The following is a 24453-nucleotide window of genomic DNA, read 5'->3' on the forward strand; positions in this document are numbered from 1 at the left end:
AAAGTTTAAGTATTTTTTATTATATTCATATACTTTTGTGAAGAAAAGAAAAATTGCTAGTTCCAGATACACTGTAACTTCACACTTGAACGGTACAAATGGGGATTTGTTAAAATATATAGCTGCTTTTATATTTTTAGGAAAGGGGTCTCTTTCAAAAGGATTGTCATATTTAGGGGTTCTTGGCATCAAAACGTTTGAAGTTCTTTCTTTCATTCTTTCCTTCTTTCCTTCCTTCATGTTGCTTGCATCATGCTCAACCAGTTGAGATACAGATTAAGTCAGTCCATGTTTATTTTACCATATACATTCTAGCGACAGTGACTTTCAGCTGTTATTTTGTCTCATCACAGCTTCATTGGTTTATCATCACTCGAATTAGGCTGCAATCGTTCAGTGTTTGCCATTTGAATGTGACCCTTTTGTCTTCCAGGCCTCTGCATAGCCCACTGCAAGCCCTTCCGCAAGGCCCCACACATGCTTTCATCTCCACAGACACACACAACAGCCGTACACACATCACACATGACAGGCAAGACACTTCCTCCACACAGCCTTCAATAAACATGCATTCACATCAGCACTAATGTATAAGTTTGACTTTTGATAGTGTGTATGCCGAGGTTCCGTTTCATGTACCCGCAATATCAGTGGGACCCTGGCAAGTCCTAGACCACCCCCTCTTCGGGGCTAGCTGGGAGCGGGGTATGACTTTCAACATCTGGTGCACAGTTGCGCCAACTCAACCGCTAAAATCTTCTGTCCTCTCTCGGGCATTTTTATTGAGACATCACAGCTTGTAATCAGAGCCTCACTATACTGAGGGAAGCTGTGGCTTCTGACCCACTCACATCCAACGGCTTGGACCAACGAAACAGACACCCAGACAAAACAAAGTGTAATTTGCTGCTGGATGTGTGTGTTTTTAGGTGTTTTTACATCCAAGCTTGCATACACACAGCAGGGAAGAGCCAAAAGAGACTGTGTCAATTTGCAATTGGGTAAATTCCACAAAATAAACAGATGGGCCTTAAATGGGGTTGTGACCTATTCGGAACTGAATCGAGAGCTCCTTTAAATTCCAGTTAATTTCCTGAATTTGAATTGGATTTGGTAACAAACAGAATGCAGAATTGTAATTTGGTTTTAAATGTAAGGAAGTAGAATTCAAATGAACATCAAATGATGTTATTTTTTTTTTTTGTTGCTTTAATTTATTAGTAATTTTAGTACTAGAATGTCATCTTGAATTTCAGCTTAATTCTTGAAGAACATATCTTAAATTTCTTTAAATCACCCAACCCTAGTTTTAAGTAAAGAATCTGCCCTCAAATTTCCTATTTAAATGTTGCAGTTGCTCTTGGTAGAAACTAGTTTTCTTTATCCTGAATGAATGCAGATTTTATTCAGAACTGTAATTTCAGTACAGTTTCCATACGGCGATGAAAGAAATCCTCAGTATTTTTCCCCACTCGTTTAGCTGGTTTGTTTGCCTCTCAACGTTCATCCAGGTTCCAAGTCTCCATATCCCAGTGTTTATACTTAATACCTGGATGTAGGACAAATCCCTGCTTACCTCTAGTTACTTTTGGATCTTTTCCCTGACATGTTCCTGTTTTTCTAACCATTGCTGCGGTGTGAAACCCTTGACCCTGTTGGGCCTTGAAAGAGCTTAGCAAAAGTACTGCAGCAGAACCAGGGGAATTACTGGCACCGGGGCGGCTCCATAGGTAGATGATAAAAGCTGTCAGTTTCACTCAGGTGAGTGGTTTTGGGTTGACAGGAACCTTTGCATTTAGATCCTCAAAACATTAAACACACCTCACAGCCCCACAGGCCCACAGATGCAAGTACAAAAGTTTATATTGCTCTCCTTTAAAGTTAAGTTGTCTCGAAAGGATACAAGCACACCACTTAGACACATGAAAGCTCTTTGAAGGGAATTTTATAAATTGAGGTTAGGAAAGGAAAGCAAGCGTGACGCCCTTGACATGAAGCATTTCACAGAGGGTCCCTACCCTTGAAAACACACACTTGCACACTACTCTCTTCAGTTTTAGTGTGTAAGCCTGTCTGATTTGGCACAGCTCGTCTTGCTCATGGGCACTTCCTCTTTATGTAGAAGCCCGCTTGGTTCCTGGAGACACAAGGCAGATTTTCTCTCTGTTCCCCATTGGAGACGGAGATTGAAGGCCTTGTTTCTGAAATGGGATATAAGGAACACATCATGCCGCACAATTTCCTCTTACATCCTCCAGAAGCGCCCTTGGGGAGCAAACAGATCTGAAACGGTCGGTATAGCTCAGAAACACATATGGCCCAGACAGGGCTATGACAGGTACGTTCTCGACTCAAGATGTAGCCTACAGGTTTGCTTTATAGTATGGCTGTGCCTCAGTGTGTATTTATATAAGGAACAGATTAGATTGTATGAATTTAACATGGACCCCTGTTTGAAAAGCCCCACTGGTGGCGGCGGTTCCAAATGTTTCCCATAACTCCACAATAATGAATGTTCACTCTCCTGCCAGGACAACCACACATTGTGGTGTAAAATAGTTCTACCTCTGCATCCATATGTACATTACATGACAAAATCTTAAGTTTGGCCCCTGTATAGGGGATTACGATGTTCTCATTTGCCATGACACACACACACACACACATACAGTATAGACCGTACTTCCCATCACCCACAGCACTTGCAGGAAATGCAGCTTCAGGAGTGAAATCGAAAACAAATGTTCCATCAAATAGTTTGTGTAATTGTAGTGTGACGAGGTCACATCCTTGGCAAAGCTGTTGATTTTTTCCCTTCTTTTTTTGTTCCATTTTCAGGACAAACATGAAAACAAGCTTTTAAACGTACAGTAATTGTACAGTTGTGCACTCCTGGAGCAAGTGAAAAGTGATGGATTCCAGGGATGAGATTTTTTGTAGGTCAGCAAAGACAGAAGCCTTAATCAAAAGCTAATTATAGCAACTGTTTTTTGTACATATAAGCAAAAGGTGTTCTTAAACATTCCGAGAAGTTAGTCACAAAATGCCTGGGCGAGTAGAACAGCACATCAGTTCTTTTCCTCGCAATCCGACAATAGCAGATTTGATAAGATCCACTAGTATATCATTCCTTCGTTCTATCAGCACGAAACAGATGTTTACGTAAATCTGACAGATCAAAGTGCCTTAAGCGACTCCAGAAAAAACAGAATAGTTTTACCTCAGCTATTTGCCTTATCAGAAATGATGCATTTGTGAAATTGTGGCATGTGACACAAATTATAAATATGTGGTGGTCCCTTGATCTTTTTTATCATCCTACTGCCGTTTTCTCAGTCCTGGTTGGTAATAGCTTTGGATGCGTGCTAAAATAGCACAGAGGTTCTCTTTGATAAAGCTGTGGAACCTTTTTATGTAGTTCGTCAGAAATGAAACATAACATTTAGGCAGCAATTAAATGAAACTAAAGCTAATTACGCCTCATTTTCTGAGGGACACAAGACTACAGCTCTATGTACTTATCCCCAGATGTGGGGGTGAGTCAGGCAGTGAGATAGGAGACCACAGAAGCTGTTTTGCAGCCTTCTCTATGGGTTTGCGGTGGCAGGCATATCAGCTTCTGAGTGTGGCGTAGAGGGCAGCTGGCATCTCTGTGGTAACTCGTAGTGGACATCACTCAAATCTGCTGGCGATTGGCTGAATTATGAATAGAACGGTAGCTCTACATATTTGTAAGACTACACAGTAGCATTGGTCAGAATAATTTAGCTGCCTTAATTAATGTCTCTAGGGATTGACTGTTTTTTTATTATTATTATTATTTATTTGTTTAAATTATTCACAAAGTGAGAAACATTTCACTTCATCTGATTGGTTGAATTCTCCAGGATTTCTGATAGACGTGCGTGACACGTCCGCCTGGAAGCAAAGCCGTTGTGATGCCAAACCGTCTTATGAAAGAAGAAGCTGTTGTGTTTACGAGCGCTTATCAGGATCAACTAAACGCTAGATTTTCAAAAGTATGTGAAGTTCACAGCACTACTGTTGCCGTAAACTTGCACACTAATCTGTTATTGTGGGGAGATCGACATTACATTTTCATGCCCCTAAACATGATGCCGAACAAACTTAACTTTGATTGGTTGCTTTTGGGGTGGGTGATCTTGGGGTGAAAAAATCACGATCAAAATCGCGAACTTCCCAATTTACCGATGTACTATCAAGAATGTCCAGACTGGAACAAGCCTGTGGACGTATCTATTTGAACATTAAAAACAGTATTGCATTAAACAATCAGTTTTCAAAATGGTCATTAAACCCTGGGTTAAACTTTAAAACACTGCATAGTCTTCACTGTATGAATTAAATAAAATAAAACTACTAAAATTATTCAGTCAAGAGCAGTCAGTGACTTTTTCTTTTGTTCAAGATTAATGACATACAGCAGCAGGTATTGGCATTAAGCTTTAATACCGAATGCATTAATCTAATATAATGACACACATTCTTTCCCAACTGTTTATTCACTTAAAGGATTAGTTCACTTCAAAATGAAAATTTCCTGATAATTTCATCCCCCATCTCATCCAAGATGTCTTTCTTCAGTCAAAACAAAATAATGTTTTTTGAGGAAAATATTCCAGGATTTTTCTCTATAATAATAAAAAAATATATACTTTTTAAACTCAAATGCGTGACTTCTGTGTTGTGCTTCTTCACGACGTATGTGTCATCACATCGGAAAGGTCACGCACTAGACGTACGTAGAAGTACCGTCCCAGTGTTAAAATGAACGTGCAAAGACTAAATCAAATGCCCTTTACAAAAATAAAGGTAAAACAACGAGTTTTTCGGCACTGTGTCCGTACCTCCACATATGTCACGTGACCTTTCCAACGTGATGGAGTCATACAGCGTGAAGAAGAAGACGTGCATTTGAGGATAAAAAGTATAATTTTTTTTGTTGAAAATTGGCAGATGGTTTCACTAGATAATACCCTATTCCTCTGCTGGGATCGGGCAGAGCCCTTTGAAACTGCATTGATTGAGACCTTCAACCCGTTGGTTGCCATTGGAGTACATTATATGGAGAAAAATCCTGGAATGTTTTCCTCAAAAAACTTAATTTCTTTTCGACTGAAGAAAAAAGACATGAACATCTTGAATGAGATGGGGGTGAGTTAATTATCAGGAAATTTTAATTTTTAAGTGAACTACTCCTTTAAAACATAACTGGCGTTCCTTATGTAAATACTCGCCAAGACGGACATTTTGACATATTTTTGTGTATATTTGACCGTTTAGGCATGTGCCTGCAACCACATACTTTGCTCGTCCGTGTTCCACTCCGTCTCACAGCGCGCACACAGGAAGTGCGTAGGGATCAGTTTCTTTCGCAGTTTAATGCGCTTTTAATAACTAGTCATATAACTAGTTGACTGGATTTCACGACAGACATATTTGATTAGACTGATTTGGTTTAATGATAGGTGAAAACACAGCCTAGAATTTTTACAAATGTGTCACCGAAGAAGCATGAAGGACACATGATAGAGACAAATAATTTTATTTGGACAGTCAGCACAGCCATCTAGTAGGCAGTTATTGCTGTATTTTTACATTATTATGATGACACAAAAGATTACGATCTCTACAATTTGCTTAAAAAGTAGATCATGGACATCTTCAAGATCGATCACAATATAAAATCGTCAGATTGCCCATCCCTAGTTGGCCAGGCGGCCTCTGGGCGATCCTTGGCCAATAAAAGCTGCTATGGAGTCCAGATCTTGTGCCATCAGTCTGAAGGTTTGGCTACGTGAGACTAAACTATAAGTAACTTTGCAACTACCCATCATTAGAGTATTAGTAGACTGTCTGCTTAATATCTGTGCGCACTTTATTTTGATGCTCTCCCAACAGACATTCTACTGAATATAAGTAACTTTGCAAGTACACTCAAATGAGAGTTAGTTGACATGTAGATGCAAAGTTATGTATAGTTAGTACAATGTCTAAAGTAGACTATAGAAATAAAGTGTAACTAGTTAAAATATATAATATAAATATATAATATGAAATATGATTTTCTAGCTAAAATATTGAAGCATCCTTTAATCAAGTTTTAGCACAGTTGTTTAAAATTATATGACTTGGTACTCAACACTTCCCATTGGAAAATTGTTTAAAAAATCAATACAAATTCTCTGAAAATAATTTCCAGTGTCTTCTGCAATCTTACTCACAAAATAAATATCTTGTTTTCAGGATGCTTTGAAAGTTTTACTGGAAAACAAGACAAAAATATGATTTATCATTATCATTCTTTTATCATTCAGCCTTGCAATTAGAGTACAATCTGCAACATATTGAGCTGCTAGTGTCCAATCATTACGATCCATAGTGACAAAAATTACATTTTATTCATCAGTCTTAAATGATATCCAGCTCTGATCTGGGAAAAGTCTGGATGCATTATTTGTATTGCATTAAAGATAATGTGTTCAGACTTTTCCAGTTCAGCTCTGACCCATGACCTGATAACAGTGCAGTAGTAACCATCAGATAAATCACTGCACCAGTCACGCATGTTTTTATGCTAAAGATGATGATCTAACGGTTGTGGACATTTGATCGCGGATATCTTCAAAGAACCAATGCGGTACACTCACCTGCTCCTTAATCTCTCTACATTTCTACAGTTGCGCAGAATTAAGACAATAATGACCCACCTAATCTCAGCATTAGCTTTGAGTTCGGAATGCATGTGTTTTAAATCATTCCTTCGGATAGTAAGCAGAGCTTCAGAGGGAGAGAGAGAGAGAGAGAGAGAGAGGAGGGGAGAGAAGTATGATCCAGAGTAACCTTGTTAGGCTAAGTGACACTGTGCAGAGAATCTTCTTGTCAGCTGGTTAGCAAGATGGACTTCTACCTAAAGGATCGTTTTCTCAGGGCAGTGTTGGGGAAGCTGCTTTGAAACTGTAAATTAAGCTACAAGCTCAACATAATTTACAGTTCGACTACAATTAAGATACCTTTTTGAAAAAGCGTTTAGCAAAACTACAAAAAAATCAATAACTGCATTGAACCTGCTATACTGTAAAAAAAAATGAATTCATTAAATTAATTTCTACCTAAAAGCTTAACACTTTCCACGCCATTGACAGAATTTTCCTTCATTTATGACACAATACTTCCCCCCAATTGATGGGAATTTCCCGGCAATCCATGTTTTCACTTTTATATTACTCATCTTCTGAAAGAGTACAGAATCTCTGGATCAAAACAAAGGAAAAGTACAAGCAGAAACAAGCAATAAAAGCATTGCTTATGCACATGAAAATTAATGTGATCGTCAAACATTAAACAGCTAAATCAAAACTACCTAACGTTACTGAATGAAATGTTGACCCAGGACGAAGTATAGGACTGTGAAGCTTTGGAGATGTTGATGGAAGCGATCTACTCCATCTATGTTTTGATCATCCTCCTGAATTCGATCCGGTCAAAACGCCATTTTTCTCAGCTTTTTTGTTCAAAATGTTGCAAAATTCTTATGAAACTTACCCACATTCAAGTGTTGATAAAAAAGAATGCATGAAGCTAGAATATTTGTGTGTGTGTGTGTGTGTGTGTGTGTGTGTGTGTGTGTGTGTGTGTGTGTGTGTGTGTGTGTGTGTGTGTGTGTGTGTGTGTGTGTGTGTGTGTGTGTGTGTGTGTGTGTGTGTGTGTGTGTGTGTGTGTGTGTGTGTGTGTTTAAAAGAAGAAATCTGTTCTTTCTTTTGATATATTGTGTGTATATATAGATATTCATACAATAAGATATTCTGGGCACCATGAAAGTTTTGTGAAAATGATCAAAAATTATTTCGCTGGCTGTCAACTTTTGTCAAAAACACTGGTGCAAAAAAAGTTTAAATCGCTTAAATTATTTTAATGAGTTAACGTAAAAACTTATGTTGCCATGACTTATTGATCATATCATTTTTTTACAGTGTAGATGGCAGTATATTTCAAATATCTATGATATGAGAATATGAGAAATGACTAAATAAAACAAATAAAAAAAGAGATTCAAATTTTATTTGAAATACTACAATATAGTGCCACGATAATATTCCCCTATAAAAAAAGAATAAAATGAAGAGAACATCAAATTTATTGCAGGGCATCTTTTTTTGTAATTCATCTGATACAAAGCAGAGCCTTTTTATTTTTTTGATCTCCTAACATCTGATGAATAACTGTTCCTATATAGTGATTATAAAATACACAAAACACAATTAAATTAGGTTAATTACTATATTAACTTCACCGGGGAATTAGTTCTGACCTTTAAAAAAAGGCATAATCCATAATTAGCTTAATTTATTTAGAAACAAGACGTTATGAGACCAGTAAATCTGGATTGCAGAATAAAACAGGGTTTTGCGTTGAAATGCTGTGTGTAAAACTAACGCAACTGTTTAGTGAATCCAGGTTCACTGGATCTCCTTCCAGACACATTGTCCACAGTGTAAGTCAAGGGGAGCTGGTTGCAGTTACGCATCTCTTCACAGCATTATAAATGTATGTGTTAGGAGGCCCTTAATGGCTGCTAATCCAATTTCTGCCTCTGAAATCAAATCTCGTTGGCGCCAGTGGTCCTCTCCTTCACTCACAAATAATGACTTTGCGTTTGGTGTCTTTATGAAAATGATGGACCACCAAAACAGCAGCTTTATCATCTTTTGCATCCACAAGAAGCCTCATACCCTGTTTTTCATTTTGCGTCTTTCCTCCTCATTCTCTCTTTATCTCTTGCTGTTTTGGGGGGGGCGGTGGGGGGAGTGGATGAGATTAAGGATCAGCAGAGAAGGCAATTATTAATTGTTGATCCCTTGAAAGATGAGAAGGTTCTTGAGCAGAAGAAGTGCCTTCGCAGAGAGGCCCATTTACCGCTCGTTCGTAATGCTTTCCTGAGGTCAGACATCGATTTCCTTAAACCACATGCTTTGCTGATAAGATTAGGCCTTTCGATTTCTGAACTACTTGAGTCATGCAGATGAAGTCACTTTGGGTTGGATTTTAAGGCTGGAAGGACGTCTTTTCATTTGGTCACGGCTTCTTCAGCATCTTTTCAGCAGGTCACGGCCAGGCCTGGATGGAAAATGGGGCTGTTTTGGAGGGAGGGGCTGTTTTTACTTTTAAAAAGTATTTGAATTAAATGTTTTTTTCATATTATATTAAAGATTGATATTCATTCGTACTTTTACAAATAATCATTAGAGAATATTTATGTATATGCATTTGGCATAAAAATGTTATATACATTTAATTTATATATTTAAATATTCATATTTATTTATCATATTTATGTGTTCATTTATATGCATTTGGTATAAAGTTATTTTTAATAATTTAAACTATGTATACGTTTATAATAATAATTAGAATAACCGTTATTAATAATCAAGCACCAATAATAATGTAATTGAGCACTAAATCAGCATAATAGAATGAATTCAGCCTTGGTGAGTTATTTCAAAATCATTCAGGCATAACATTATGACAGGTGAAGTTAATAACACTAATCTCTTCATCATGGCACCTTTTAGTGGGTGGGATATATTAGGCAGTAAGTGAACATTTTATCCTCAAAGTTGATGTGTTAGAAACAGGACAAATGGGCAAGCGTAAGGATTTGAGTGAGTTTGACAAGGGCCAAATTGTGCTGGATAGACGACTGGGTCAGATCATCTCCAAAACTGCAGCTCTTGTGGGGTGTTCTCGGTCTGCAGTGGTCAGTGTCTATCAAAAGTGGTCCAAGGAAGGAACAGTGGTGAACTGGCGAGGGTCATTGATGCACGTGGGGAGCAAAGGCTGCCTTGTGTGGTCCGATCAAACAGACGAGCTACTGTAGCTCAAATTGCTCAAGAAGTTAATGCTGGTTCTGATAGAAAGGTGTCAGAATACACAGTGCATCGCAGTTTGTTGCTTATGGGGCAATAGGAATGGCTATTTGAGCTGCAGGATGGCTACTAGCTTCACAAGCATTTGATTAGAGTTTTTCATCAACATTTATATGATATTATGTGTTACTTTAACGCCATTAAAGAAAATAAATGCATGCACTCAGAGCCAGGTAGAGGATTGAAAGGAGAGAGCAATACGTCAAACCATGCGCTGAAGGAATTTGTGGTTGTGAGTGGAACTTCCACCCAGCGGTCTACCGTTTCACATTGCCAGGTGTTTCAGCAGATCCTATCCATGCGTGTGGCAGAAACCATGAGAAGAAAGAAATTTACGAGGAAATCACGCGGACGTACAGTACAGAATGTGTTTCAACTTACACCTGTGTTCCCTTTGCTTTGCTTTCCTTTCTTGACACTCATACACTCAGGGGAAAACGCTCTCTTTTGTTGCCATGGAGGGGTAATCAATTTTCCGTGCAGATATGGGAACATTAGAGCGCACACAAGTACACTGTTTCTGATTAGCGCTAACTTGTTTATTTGTTTGATGCTGAAAGTCATGTAAAACTGAGTGTCTTTTGGCAGATGCTTGTTTTATCTACAAAAGGAAAGCAATCAGTGTCGGAAAGATTTCTTTTTTTTAATTCCACTGAAAAAAAAAAAGGAAAAATGAAACAGTGTTTATAGATAAAAACCATTCTGGCATATGTTTGCTTCCAGCCTTCCCAATCAGAAATGCTAAAAACCCATGAGTTTTTCCCCTCACGTCTCTCCGCGGTAATTCAAACTGCGGGGTTGTAGCAAAAGGCAGTGCTGTCTTGACCTCACTCCGTGAACCTTGCTAATTGGACTTGGCAATTAATTGTAAATATTAGATCAAAACTGCGAGATTCAAACAATCGTATGCCTGACATCAATTCAGGTTGAGGCACATTAAATAGTTACAGACATCTTGATATGATTTTCCATTTCAGGCATTGTTTTGACCCGCACAGACATAAGGCTTTCAGTTAGTTTTGGTTGCCCTCTAGCTGTCAGTTATGAAATATTATGAAAATTCCAGCAGCATTTTTTTTTCAGAATTCACAAATCAATGATGATTTGAGCATCCATTGGATGTAATTGAAAGCTGTTATTTGTAGGAACTTTTACGTGATCTACATTTCTTGAGACAGATTTCTGAAATTGAATCAGGCATTTCTAGATTCAACAGTCAAATTTGCAGTGTTATTATTTTAAAAAAAAATTTTTTTAAGGTGGAACCGGTCAAAAAAACTGGTTTACTGTATTTTGACCATGGTAAATATAGTACTGTCATGAACTATGGTATATAATATTGTCATACTAAATTATTTTTAGTAATCAACACACTTACGAACTGAAAAGAGCTTGTTTGAATGACAATCGACATCAATGTGTATCCAAAACATTAAATTAATATGATATAAAATAAAAATACAAAAAAACTATTAAAAATTAGGACACTTCCTGTTGGGAAAGGCCACCGAAAACAGGGACCCAGGTACATAGCAAAAATATGGTCTAAGAACATTTAGCTAACTTTCCTATCAAGTTATGAAAACATTATTTATGAATGTTCTCTGAATGTTAAAAACTTCCAGTTTTTTAAATGTTTCTCTCAAGGGAACATTTATTTTTATCGTTTTGCAAACATTATGGGAAACGTTACTTTTGAATGTTCTCTGAAAAAAAATTCAATGATGTATAAATAATGTTTTTGTGCTAACATTTTGATAACATTATTAAAGACCAGATAACTTTGAAAAAACGTTCTATTAATGTTACTGGTAGAATGCTTGTTCATAACTTCGAGACCTTCGAGACCTTGCCCGAACCTTCTGAGAACATTCCCTGTTAGAAGGGATCTGGTAACTTGGAATGCCTTTGACAAATATTTACTACAATAGTCCTTTGGAAGAACCTGTCCATTTGACTGATGTCTTTGAAATGATTTGATCAGCTATAGAGGCATAGCCTGAGGTTTAGGTCTCTTCTAGTTAATCACACTGCTCTCCACTACTATAAACAGAACTTAATGAGACAGGATATTGTTCTAATGGTTGGGAGGAAAGAACATATGTGCTCTGGCCTGCAACATAGGACTTTTTAATGTAGACCTCTGCTCTTTACTGCCATCAAACGGCACCCCCAATTTGATCGCATTGCAGAGTTGAAAATGTTTATAAAGCACTCAGTTTTGAATCAAAATGGCCTCTTTAAAATTGAAAACGAAATGATATTGCCTGTGGTCATTATGGACTTGCAAATTGTGCCCGAGTAAATCCATTCTAGCTCACTTGGAGCAATTGCAAGCGACATTTATCGAAGAGGTTCAACAGTTTTCGTTGTTGCTGTAGTTTTTATGTGGGGCGCATGGAGATTCGGTTCAGTGAAGTCGCACCCCGAGGGCTTTTCGAGGCGTTTCTGAAGGCGTAACGAGCCGTCGTGTAAAGACAACATTTTTGCATTGTGCCAAATTGCGTGACCGCAAGAAATACATCCCAAAATAGAACGGTTGTATTAATTGCAGGAAATTGCCGGTGGAAGATTACGATTGTTTTTTTCTCGTGCCACCAAAAGAGAGCATTTTCTCAGGGTTGTTTCCACTTAAGAAAATCATTTTCTGAGAATTCACATCGTGAGGTTGGGAATGGCAATCGGGCAGCTGCGAGCGAGCCAAGAGTAGGGACTGCGTTTGAGAGAGAGGCCCACTTGAGATAAAGTCACCGCACATTATGCAGTCTTGCCTCATTTTGTGGTGCTAAATGGCCTGAACAAGTGCAATAATAAGACCGTGAGCCAGGCCTTGAAATACAGCTATAGAAAGATTCTTTTCTGCAGCCTGTATGTGAACCGTAGCACAGCTAGCGGAGAATGTGTGCCAGATCAGGATCCAGATACCACCCGGCATCCAAGTCTGACTCGTTTTTCCCCTGCTGACAAATTTTCTGTGCCTCTCAGTCACACTTTCTCCTTCGAACGTTCACACACTCAATCATACGCACCTCGTTATCTTATTTGCCACCGTTGGATTTAGCAAGCCACCCTTCGTTCTGTGCGATATGCCACACAGTCTTTCCCACAATGCTTTGCCTGCAGCACCTGGCTTGCATTAATTCTGGTCTGAGAAGCCTGGCTGAGAAGTGAACGAGTGTTATGCACTTTGCTCCACTGGAGTGTGAGGAGGGGAGAAGGGGTGAGGAAAGGTTCATTTGGTTTGGGGTTCTGCTCTTTAAATCATTAAAAAATATCATTCACAGGCAGCTAAAGGTCTTGCTTGGTACTTTAACCCTTTAACTGTCACTGCACGAAATGGTTAAAAGAAAAAAAACATTCTTAATAAAACATGATTTGAGTTAGTTAAACGATTATTGTACTTGCTTTCATTGTGAGCTTTAATAATAATGATAAATGCATTTATATATTTATGAAGAAAAAGTTGAACAGAAGCTGTGGGTCACTTTTCAGGCTTCATCGTGATTCCCGTGTCCGTCCAATAAATCGCAATAAGCTTTGTGCTTGGTTACTTTTGATATGAAACAAGTCTCAGCTTTCAAATTCTGTCCATTTTACTCCTAAAATTCAAACCAAATAAATAAAGTTTTGTCGCTCTTTAATGTGGCGCGAGAGATCAGTTCAAGTGAAGCCGAGTGCGAGTGAACACGATCATCCCTTCCTCTTTACTACGTTACAGAATTAAATAAACATGTATGAACAACAGAAAATATGTTGAAATATACAGAACTTACCGAAATCCATATCATGTCTCTCATGTAATCGCACGGCCGACGAGTGTTTCAACCATAGACTGTAAAAAGATATGGACGTAGTGTCCGTGACGTCACCCATAGGATTCTGAAGAGCCGTTTTGAAGCGCAAAGTAGGGACGAGCTGGCCATTGCCATCGTGTCATCGCGCGTCACTCCCGGATAATAGAAAATGGGCAAAGAGGCGGGACGTGGGTGGAGCTGAGGTGACTCGATGACTAACAGACAGCAGATAAATGGCTATCCACCTGTCACTCAAAGTGACCACGCCCTTAATTATGCAGGACTTTAAAGCTTTATATAATGTAAATGAGTTATAAAAAAATTCACCCCCCCCTCACAAAATTAGCCGTATAGATCAAAACCACAATTTGTACCAGGGTGTAAACATGTTTTTTTCTGCTGTAAAGTTGGGCATTTTAGCAATGAGATTCTGCTCCCTTCTGGAGCCTGTGGCCAGTCGATGAATTGCAGTTTAAGTCACTTCTGTATTGGCTTCAAGAGAAACTGCGGAAGGTTGCCGCTTGGTTTCAACCAAGCGTGCAGCACTAGTGTTAAAAACTGAAGCCGATGCACCCCGATCGCCTCAGGTGGTTGGTGGTTGCTTCTCTGAGTGAAGTTGTCACTGAGGCTCCAACGGACTTAGTCCGTTTTATTCAGTCGGAGATTGGAGCTTTAGCCTTAATTTCTACATTTCCATAACTGTTTATTTCACACCGATATAATGAATTGTTCTGCATCTGTGAGACTGTAGGCGGGCTTTTGATATCGCGGCTCTACTTCCTGCTCTCTACTGCGCAGACTCCGGTCTCGAAGTCACTACTGCGCAGATTTGGGACCGAGTCTGCGCAGCAGTGACCTCGGGACCGGAGTCTGCGCTGTAGAGAGCAGGAAGTAGAGCCGCGATATCAAAAGCCCGCCTGTGTCAGATGTCAGCGCCATATTCGGACCTCCAGAGGCTTTCCTTTTCTTCAGCGGAAGAGAATGTAGTCACGTCGTCAATATTTTTTTACGGTCTATGGTTTCAACCGCAGAAAGACGTCAATAAAACAGCTTGTAAACAAAAGCCATTTGTTGACTATTAACTTGATTGTCAACAAGAGTGCACTCGCCACCAAGTGGACAGGGGTGAGAATTACAGGTTACAACTTACAATAGATCCCCCTCAGTGTAATCTGTCAAAATGGCGGACGGCTTTCCGATTTTTCCCGTCACTGCTACAAAAATTCAGGAAAATTTCGGTTAACGTGACCTCTGATATTTATTTACATCATATGTATCGCATTTTTTGATACACTACCGTTCAAAAGGTTGTGGGTCATTAAGAAGTTTATTAATACTTTCATTCAGCAAAGATGCATCTAATTGTTCAAAAGTGTCAGTAAAGACATTTATAATGTTACAAAAGATTTTGTTTTAAAATAAATGCTGTTCTTTTGAACTTTCTATTCAACAAATAATCCTTATAAATAAAGTATCAAAGTTTCCAGTTTTCAACTTTGATAATAATACATGTTTATTGAGCACCAAATTAGCATATTATGATTTCTGAAGGATCATGTGACACTGAAGACTGGAGTAATGATGCTGAAAATTCAGCTTTGCCTTCACAGGACTAAACTGCATTCAAATATAAAAATAGAAAAGCGTTTAAATTGTAATAATATTTCTAGTGCTGTCAAATCGATTAATCGTGATTAATTGCATTTAAAATAAAAGTTTGTGTTTATAACATAATATATTTACACTGTGTATATATTTATATAATTTATATTATATATAAATATTTTATATGTAAACATAAAAAAAAATCTTAAATATATACATGCATTTGTATTTATATATACATAATAATCATACACAATACACACACACATGTTGTAAACAAAACTTTTACTTTGGATGCGATTAATCACGATTAATCGATTTGACAGCACTGAATCTTTCACAATATTACTGTATTTTTGATCAAATAAATGCATCCTTGAGATTTCTTTCAAAAATATAAAAAAAAAGTCTTGCTGACCCCAAACTTTTGAATGGTAACGTACATTACATTGTTTTTAGTTTCAGTGTAATTTAGTTCAAACGATTCAATCAACCAGACTACCTAATGACACGGAGGGCGTGGATTTGATTAGCCTGGCTCAATTATGTTTTTAAACATGAATATTAATTAACTTCTGCTGCAGCTAAAGCTTCTGCTTGGTCCTAAAGCTGTTGTTTTATGCAACCGGAAACATTTTTTTCTTGATTATTACAAAAAGCCTTTAAGAAATTTGTAAAAATGAGTGTGACGTCATAATGGTTGCTAAACCCCTGATCACAAATCTGAAAATGTTGAAAGTTTTTTTCTGCTTCCTATCAACTAGTTTCAAGAATTAATGCGTTTTTTCTTTCCTCGCTTTGCTATAGGGGGTTCGGGGAAGGGCCACCGGACCAAAGACCAGAAGAAGAAGTCCAACAAGCAGAGGCTGCGCTTCCGCGCCCAGAACCAACACAGCGACCACCTCGCCTCTGTTCGGGCCAGCCAGTAATAAAAAATAAAAAAAACACTTTACGATAGAACAAAGACCACAAAGCTGCTAGCCACGCTCCACACACACCTACCCTGATGAAAACACACACACACACACACGCATCCAAACGGGATTATTCACATTCATGTGGTCACACTGTGTCTCTGTGCCTCCTGCTGCTTCCCTCACCGGTGACACGTCCCCCCGACCCATGACCCCACTGTGATATCATGGAACACTACAGCAGCTGTTCATATAGCTCACATCTCGTCCTATTCGAGGAGAAAGAAGAGAGAGACTGAGCTGGAAGCACAGAAAGCTTGGGCATGGAGACCTGGAGGAGTAGAACGAGCACAGGGTGGCGGCGAAAGGAGCAGAAGAGATTGGAAATGTTACTCAAACGTGATTGACTGATAATGATGCCCTGAAAAACAAGAGAGAGACTTATCTGTATTTATGTACAATCTACACCATTCCCCTTCCTTCAAATTCAAGGCAGAGTGCATCATGTATGGCCTTTCTTGTCAAATAGGTACTTTGTTTTTCATAGCAATGTTGCAAGCCATGCATAGTTGCGAAATTATTATTCTCAGCACAAGATGTTTACGTCCAGACCGCTTTATGCTTTAACTGTATATTGTGGGTAAGAATCTTAGCATGGCCACAAACTCATGTGTACATAGTCGGTGAGTTTATCTAATAATGGTAACATTGATGATAAATATAAAAAACCTTACTGTATTTTCAGTATTGACACCTTCAGCGTTTAAATGTGTAAAGGGTTATAATACCAGCTACAGTTAAAAAAGAACAAAAAAGCTAAATAAAAAAACATAGCCTCCACATAGCTATTACATTTATATGGTATATAATTGATTTATTTATTGATTCGTTTTTTTTTATTATTATTATTATTTTTATGTTTGGTGAAAATGATGTCTCTGTACCTGATACTCCTCAGTGCTGAAGTTTTCTTTCAACCACTTATAACAATACAAAATATCTCTAACAGTGGAAACCGATTGTGTCTGATTTGCTGGTAAATGTTCCTCAGAAAATCACTGTGTAAACCTGGTTTAACATCTTGTACTTTATGTTGATCACACATCCTGCAGCAGCTGAAGTATATCGTCAACTGATTGATAATGTGTATATTGTGTGCTATTAAAACGCAGTTCATGTTGCACTTCGTGCTGTCGTTGTATGCTTTCAGAACCTCGCCAACCTCCCGTCAAGTCCTAAAGCTCTATTACGTAACATTTGTCATTTCACAGCACACCAACAGATATGGCCAATTGGCAGCAGAGAATAGGGCCCTTATTGGAATGTGACATCATTCGGAGCAGCTGTAAGTCTTTCTGACAGGTGCGAATGGCATCACTCTGTCCAACGCTACAGGCGCTGCAACCACTTCAAACAAGCTCTCAGAAAGAAAATTAATAAACATTTTCTTCAGGTAGGTTTTGCCAAAACGGTTTAATTTGAGTCACGGACAATTAACCGTAATGCAGAGTGCTGTATAATCGTTGCCTCTGAGGAAAAAAAAAACCTAGCCTGATCTTCCAAACAGGCTCCACTTATCATGTACAAAGGGTCAAACAGCTGACGTCCAGATTCAAATGTACCTGTGGACCTAGAAATTATTTCCAGAAGATAAAAAGAAGCATGCATACGGCCTACACACATTACACAATTTTAATGAAAACGAATGAATCATTAATGAAATGCATTTTGTATGAAATAATTTAAATTAAATTTGATTGATCATTATTGATGCGCAGTCTTATACTCATGTACATTGCATTACATTTTACTTTTAAAAGTGGGTGGGAAATATGGCTGGTGCCAGAGGGAAAGTAGCCTATGAAGGATCTTTCCACAATTACTGATAGGTTACATTGAGTGTTTTTAACAGTTTTATGCATTATGATTATGTTGAAAGACAGCTGGACAAAACTTGATTGAATAAGACAAAAAAAAAACTGCGTTAAAACCAGTATAATTTGAAGTCGGGGTGGGGTACATAAACTCTCCATGTGGTCAATGTATATGTAAACTTGCTGTGTATAAACACCCATCTGCTGTGGGTTACAAGTTAATGAACTCCTCACAGATGTCACCTCGGGGGCCACATCATCACAAACCAAATTGGAAACTTACAGAAACTCAAGAAAGAGGCACACTGAAGTGAATTCATTCAAAAGAATAGGCTATAGCTACTTGCTGAAATCTGCTGCTTTGTAGTAGCCTACAACAACGTTATTTGTCTTCCCTTTTCTCTAAATAATTAATCCCAATCCTATCGTCCCTTACAAAAAAATAAGTAGCTTTCTGTATAACTTTTTTTTGTACTTCTCAGATACTTCAAATTACACTTAAAGGGTTAGTTCACCCAAAAATGAAAATTCTGTCATTAATTACTTACCCTCATGTCATTCGACACCTGTAAGACCTCCGTTCATCTTCAGAACACAAATGAAGATATTTTAGTTGAAATCTGATGGCTCTGAAAGGCCTCCATTGACACAATGCACTGTACACTCTCCCTTAAAAGGTACTAAAGACGTCGTTACAAAGTCCATCTCACTACAGTGGTTCTACAATAACTTTATGGAGTGACGAGAATAGTTTTTGTGTGCAAAAAAACCCTAAATAACGACTTATATAGTGATGCCGATTTCAAAACACGGCATCATGAAGCTTCGAAGCGTTATGAATCAGTGAGTCGAATCATGATTCGGATCGCGTGTCAAACCGCCAAACTGCTGAAATTTGGCGATCCAAACTGCTGAATCGACTCACTGATCATAAGTCATTAATGACAGAATTTTCATTTTTGGGTGAACTAACCCTTTAAGTAGGCTTTCCGTTAGTTATGCTGCCTTCAAGTGCTATCGGAAATTTCCTACTTCCTAATTCTGAAGTTGTGATTACGAGCTCATTGCATTTTGACCTGAGAGGGCGGTCATGTATAATGTTTTAACTAGGAATTTGCGATAATTCCAACAGCACGTGAAGGCATTAAACTGACAGAAAAGTTATTGTGTAGCCCCGCCCCTTTTCAGTGCCGCTTTCACTGTGTTCATTCTTCCGGTTTGTAATTTTTGAAGGTAAGATCTTATGGATTTATGACTGAACCGCTCAGTTTAAAATCTTCCCGGCCTACTGACATTTGTTTTGACAACTGCTTCTAATGTAATTCTCCTGCTAACTTTCATTAACTCTACAATAAGTAAATCCACTCCACCAACTAATTGAATTACTCTTACACAGCGATGCCATAGAAATATACAGAGCTAGTAGTGCTTAGTTCCAGGCAGGTTTTTGAGTAAATTACAACTTCAAACCACGACTCACGACTTTGTAGCGTTCCAGGCAAAGTCACGCCAAACGTGGTAGCTAGATGTAAACAAAGCATGGTGGACCGTATGCGGCTTTCGCAAATTTACAATCATAACTATCGCCAAAGGTGCTTACTTGCCTGGAACGCGGCATAACCTTACCGCAAACAGAAGTTCAAAGACAACATTTTAAAGATGGCTGCGCGCTTTTTCTCTGGCGCGTATAAAGTCTATAACCTGAATCAATCGTTTGACCGGGATATGCTTAATAGTATAATTAAATGCACAATGAATATGTAAGATTTGTGGATTAAAATAAAAACCACTAGAATATTTTGTTGACGTGTGTACTTACATTATCCCAAATGTTTCCAAAAATGTTTACATCCAGAAAAATAAGCAATTTTAACCAGGACATGGACTGTGTGCTCCTATCAATGACATCATACACGCATTACCCTCAATTTCCTGTTTTATTTTGTAGAAACCATGGAAACATCAAAGACTCTTTAATATATGTTTATTAGACAAGGGAACAACTGTTTGGAGATATGTATAGGCAGAAAATGAATTACTGTACAGTAATACAGCATTTTATCCATCATACAATATGTTTTAAAATTAATTGGATGCCATTTAGCAACACAAGCCATCCAGCATTTATTAATATGATATTGTGCCCCGGAGCGAACGCACTCACACTTGTATCTAATATGATAACAGCTGAGTTACCCCAGATATGCACGAGTGGAAGAAGCGGAAGCGACGACTGTGGCATAATAAAAGTCTCTTTAGCAATCGCTTCAGCGACCCCGTTCAGCTCCCACAGCACTCGGCCCTGCTCTGCTTCATACTACAGTAATGTTAATAACCATGAACATGATTTCTGCCTGATTCTTTTCCACCGGCTGTGAGGTGAAGACTACAATTCCCAAGATTCCGCGCTCAATCTCAGCGTCACCAAGCTATGTCTTTGTTTTGAATAGGCGATCTCTAGCGGCGAAAACTACATGGTGTGCCTTTTAAGTATACTTGGATTGTAATTGGGTTTACTCTTTTGATTAAGTAGCCTATGAATACTTTTTCAAATAGTTTTACATATAGTCTTATAAACGTACATTGTATGAAAATATTGATTTATAAAGAAAACAATTCTGAGTACCTATGTGATTTTTTTTTTGTTGCACTAGGGCAAAATAATATCAGTAAAAAAAATCGGCCGTTTGGACAATATTTATAATGTTTTTTATGACAGGTTTGCATCCCTTTTGAAGTTTGAAAGCTCCACGTGCTATCAACTGTAACTGAATGAGAAAATGCAACACAGAAGAAAGCCTGGCTTGGAGCAACATAAGGGTGAGTAAACGATGACAGAATGTTTATTTTTGGGTGAAGTAATCCTTTTTACCCACTACCCAGGACCAGGACAGACTGCACATGCTAATGCTATGGTATCTAATGGCTGTCCACACATCAGAAGTTTGCGTTGCCCATTTCCTCTTGCCATTTTGCGATTCTCTTTTCATCATAAAACCACTTCTGTAAACTATGCGGCAGCGCCATAAAGGCAGAGTATCATTCTGAGGATGTCTGTATGTTCCTGGTGTGTGTGTGTTTGCCTGTGGTATGAGGTTCTGGTCTAGTGGAGTCTACGGCTTCCTTTTAATCTGACAGAGTGCGTTTTCATTAGCTCCATTTGGTTCTATTATTACGGCAGACTTCAAAGACTGAACAAGTGGAACCACAAACAGGAAATGCTGTTTGTGAGGCCTGAGTGCTAGTGGTCCTCATTCTCGTGCGGTGCGATTTCCCTCTCATCATTCGTCATGTACTGAACGTTTGCTCCCTGAATGACACATTTGTTCCAAAGCAGATGCCGGAGATGGAAGTTATGACATCGCATCGCCGGATTAATAACTTTGCCCGGGACAATAAATGTTGAAATAATTTGCTGTTTTCAATAACTGTGTAATGGGGCATTGGTTGCCCACCGAGGCAAAGGAAATCTGGGATCATTAGCCCGCTCGCTGAAAATGACTTTTTTTTGGCGAGAGATGCTGGGTGGATGTACTGTATATGCTCTGATGTTACACGCCAAAAGTGTCTGCTGGTGTATAGTGTAGCCTACAACTTTACCAGATGTCAACGATCAATGCCCAAAACATACAAAATCATTTTCATTTTCACACAAATATTATCCTGAGTCCCAGTCCTTTTGGGAAATGGGTGTTCATACTGACAAAAAAATAAATACATCAGTGAAAAGAAACTAAAAGTGCACAACTATGCTGTGCATGTGCAGGTACAAGGAGATCATCATCCATCCATCCATCATTTCCTATCTATCTATCTCTATAAAGTTTATAAATATGTTATCTATCTATCTATCTATCTATCTATCTATCTATCTATCTATCTATCTATCTATCTATCTATCTATCTATCTATCTATCTATCTATCTATCTATCTATCTATCTATCTATCTATCTATCTATCTATCTATCTATCTATCTATCTATCTATCTATCTATCTATCTATCTATCTATCTATCTATCTATCTATCTATCTATCTATCTATCTATCTATCTATCTATCTATCTATCTATCTATCTATCTATCGAAATATACTCTGGGAAGTTTATAAATATGTTATCTATCTATCTGTAAATAATGTATACATATATTTTCCATCCATCCATCATCTGTCAACACTCTATGAAGCTTATAAATATGTTTTATATCTATCTATCCATCCATCCATCCATCCATCCATCCATCCATCCATCCATCCATCCATCCATCATTTCTTATCTATCTATCAACACTCTAGGAAGTTTGTAAATACGCTTTATATCCATCCTCTCTTATCTATCAACTCCATGGGAAGTTTATAAATGTGTTGTCCATCCATCCATATGTAGGTCGGTCTTGTTTTTTTTTTTTTTTTCAAATCATGTTTCAATCAAATAATCTCTGTCTCTGCCCATCCAGTCTCAGACTAACCTTAACAATAAATGACACATTTTTAAATGGTCTCTTACTAAATATCCATCGCAGTGGGTTTGATTGGGACCTCAAGAATTATTAGTCCTTTGGGTAAGTGATGTAATTTCTGTAATGTCAGGTATAATGATGTCGTTTTTAGAGGTGCAAAGTGTTTTAAGAGTCACAACCATCGTCACCAGATCAGCACGCTCCGCCCACTCGTCCTGGAATGCTGACTCACTGCCCCTGCACCTCATCATCAGCACTCACTATAAAGAGACACTTCTCCTTCACTCCCTTGTCTAGTCTCGTCCTTACGAACACTATACAGACTCTACCTGCTACCAAAATCCTTACACGTCATCTGTCTTCTGCCATCCGTCATCTTCCCATGGTCTGCTTACCCTCCAGTCATCTGCATCAAAAGGACAGTTTTATTACTTCTAGCTCTATCATCATATCGTTCTATTCATTCTGATTTCTACCCACCAGTCTGCATCCTTGTCATTATCCGTACCTCTGCTCAATACACTTTGTTGTTACACTAGTTACCTGTGCATTCTTCTGTTCCGTGACAGCACTATTGTATTCAGTCAAAAGTGTTTTTCAAAGACTATGTCTCTCTGTCACTGTAGGGAAAAATATGGCTCCCTCGATTTTCAATTTTAATGAAACCACCTGTCATTTTTGGTGTATTACAGTTTTTCTCCATTGGTTTCGCTCATTTCTTGAAACAGAAATGACATTCTCAAAACAACATGGACAAATCTCCAAACCACTTGGCAATTGTTCACAACAGAATAGCATTTCTCATTAATTTCATCAAATTGCAAATGTCTAAGTACATGTCTCAATGTCTCAGTACATCTTTGCAATGGATTAAGTACAGGTAGCCTACATTTAGCACAGTTTGCAAGTGATTAGATCTTGTTGATCTAAACTGATTGTGTGATTCTCAGTCTAATGGTCGTTCGCTCCAAAACGTATCAGCATCATTTCATTGTATAAGTCATCACATGCACAATAGTCTGTTCAATTGTCAAAATTAGTCAAGAACATAATACCATGAATACCATGAATCCCTTGGAACATTTGATAAATTTATTACAGCAATTGACAGTCAGGTGACTGTGAAAGCTGTCAAACATATATGTAAAGAGCTTGACCATGCAGGACCAGTACAATTTCTGAACATGGAGGCACCTGGCCAAGTAAATGAACAAGAGAGGGGAAGAGAGGGGAAGGGGGGATGAGAGGGGAAGTGGGTAGAGAGTGGAAGAGAGGGGAAGGGGGGATGAGAAGGGAAGTGGGTAGAGAGCGGAAGAGAGGGGAAGGGGGGATGAGAGGGGAAGTGGGTAGAGAGGGGTAGAGAGGGGAAGGGGGATGAGAAGGGAAGTGGGTAGAGAGGGGTAGAGAGGGGAAGGGGGATGAGAGGGGTAGAGAGGGGAAGAGAGGGGAAGTTGGGTAGAGAGGGGTAGAGAGGGGTAGAGTGGGGAAGAGAGGAGAAGGGGGGATGAGAGGGGAAGAGAGGGGAAGTTGGGTAGAGAGGGGTAGAGAGGGGAAGAGAGGGGAAGGGGGGATGAGAGGGGAAGAGAGGGGAAGTTGGGTAGAGAGGGGTAGAGAGGGGAAGAGAGGGGAAGGGGGGATGAGAGGGGAAGAGAGGGGAAGGGATAGAGAGAGGAAGAGAGGGTAAGGGGGGTAGGAAGAGGTAGACCTGGAGTAGGATGTGGCCAAAGAAGACAGGGACCAAAGTTATCAGATGCGATTCTACTGAGTACCCATGGGTTGACTATAGAGAGAGGCTGGACAGAGACTTCAGCCCAACCTCAGCAGATATAAAAAACAAACCTTTGAAAACGCATGAA

At 38.7% G+C, this 24453-nt stretch overlaps 1 protein-coding gene across 1 annotated transcript in view; it reads left to right on the forward strand.

Annotated features, from left to right (window-relative positions):
• Positions 1-17445, forward strand: part of rspo2 (R-spondin 2) — a 79287-nt gene extending 61842 nt beyond the window's left edge. The window contains exon 5 of the mRNA XM_079837247.1: positions 16157-17445. Coding sequence (XP_079693373.1) covers positions 16157-16278 — 122 coding nt within the window. The 3' untranslated portion in view covers positions 16279-17445. The remainder of the gene's footprint in view (positions 1-16156) is intronic.
• Positions 17446-24453: the final 7008 nt, after the last annotated feature.

Source organism: Gobio gobio, assembly GCF_949357685.1.
Source record: "Gobio gobio genome assembly, chromosome: 15".
In the NCBI taxonomy this organism is placed as follows: domain Eukaryota; kingdom Metazoa; phylum Chordata; class Actinopteri; order Cypriniformes; family Gobionidae; genus Gobio; species Gobio gobio.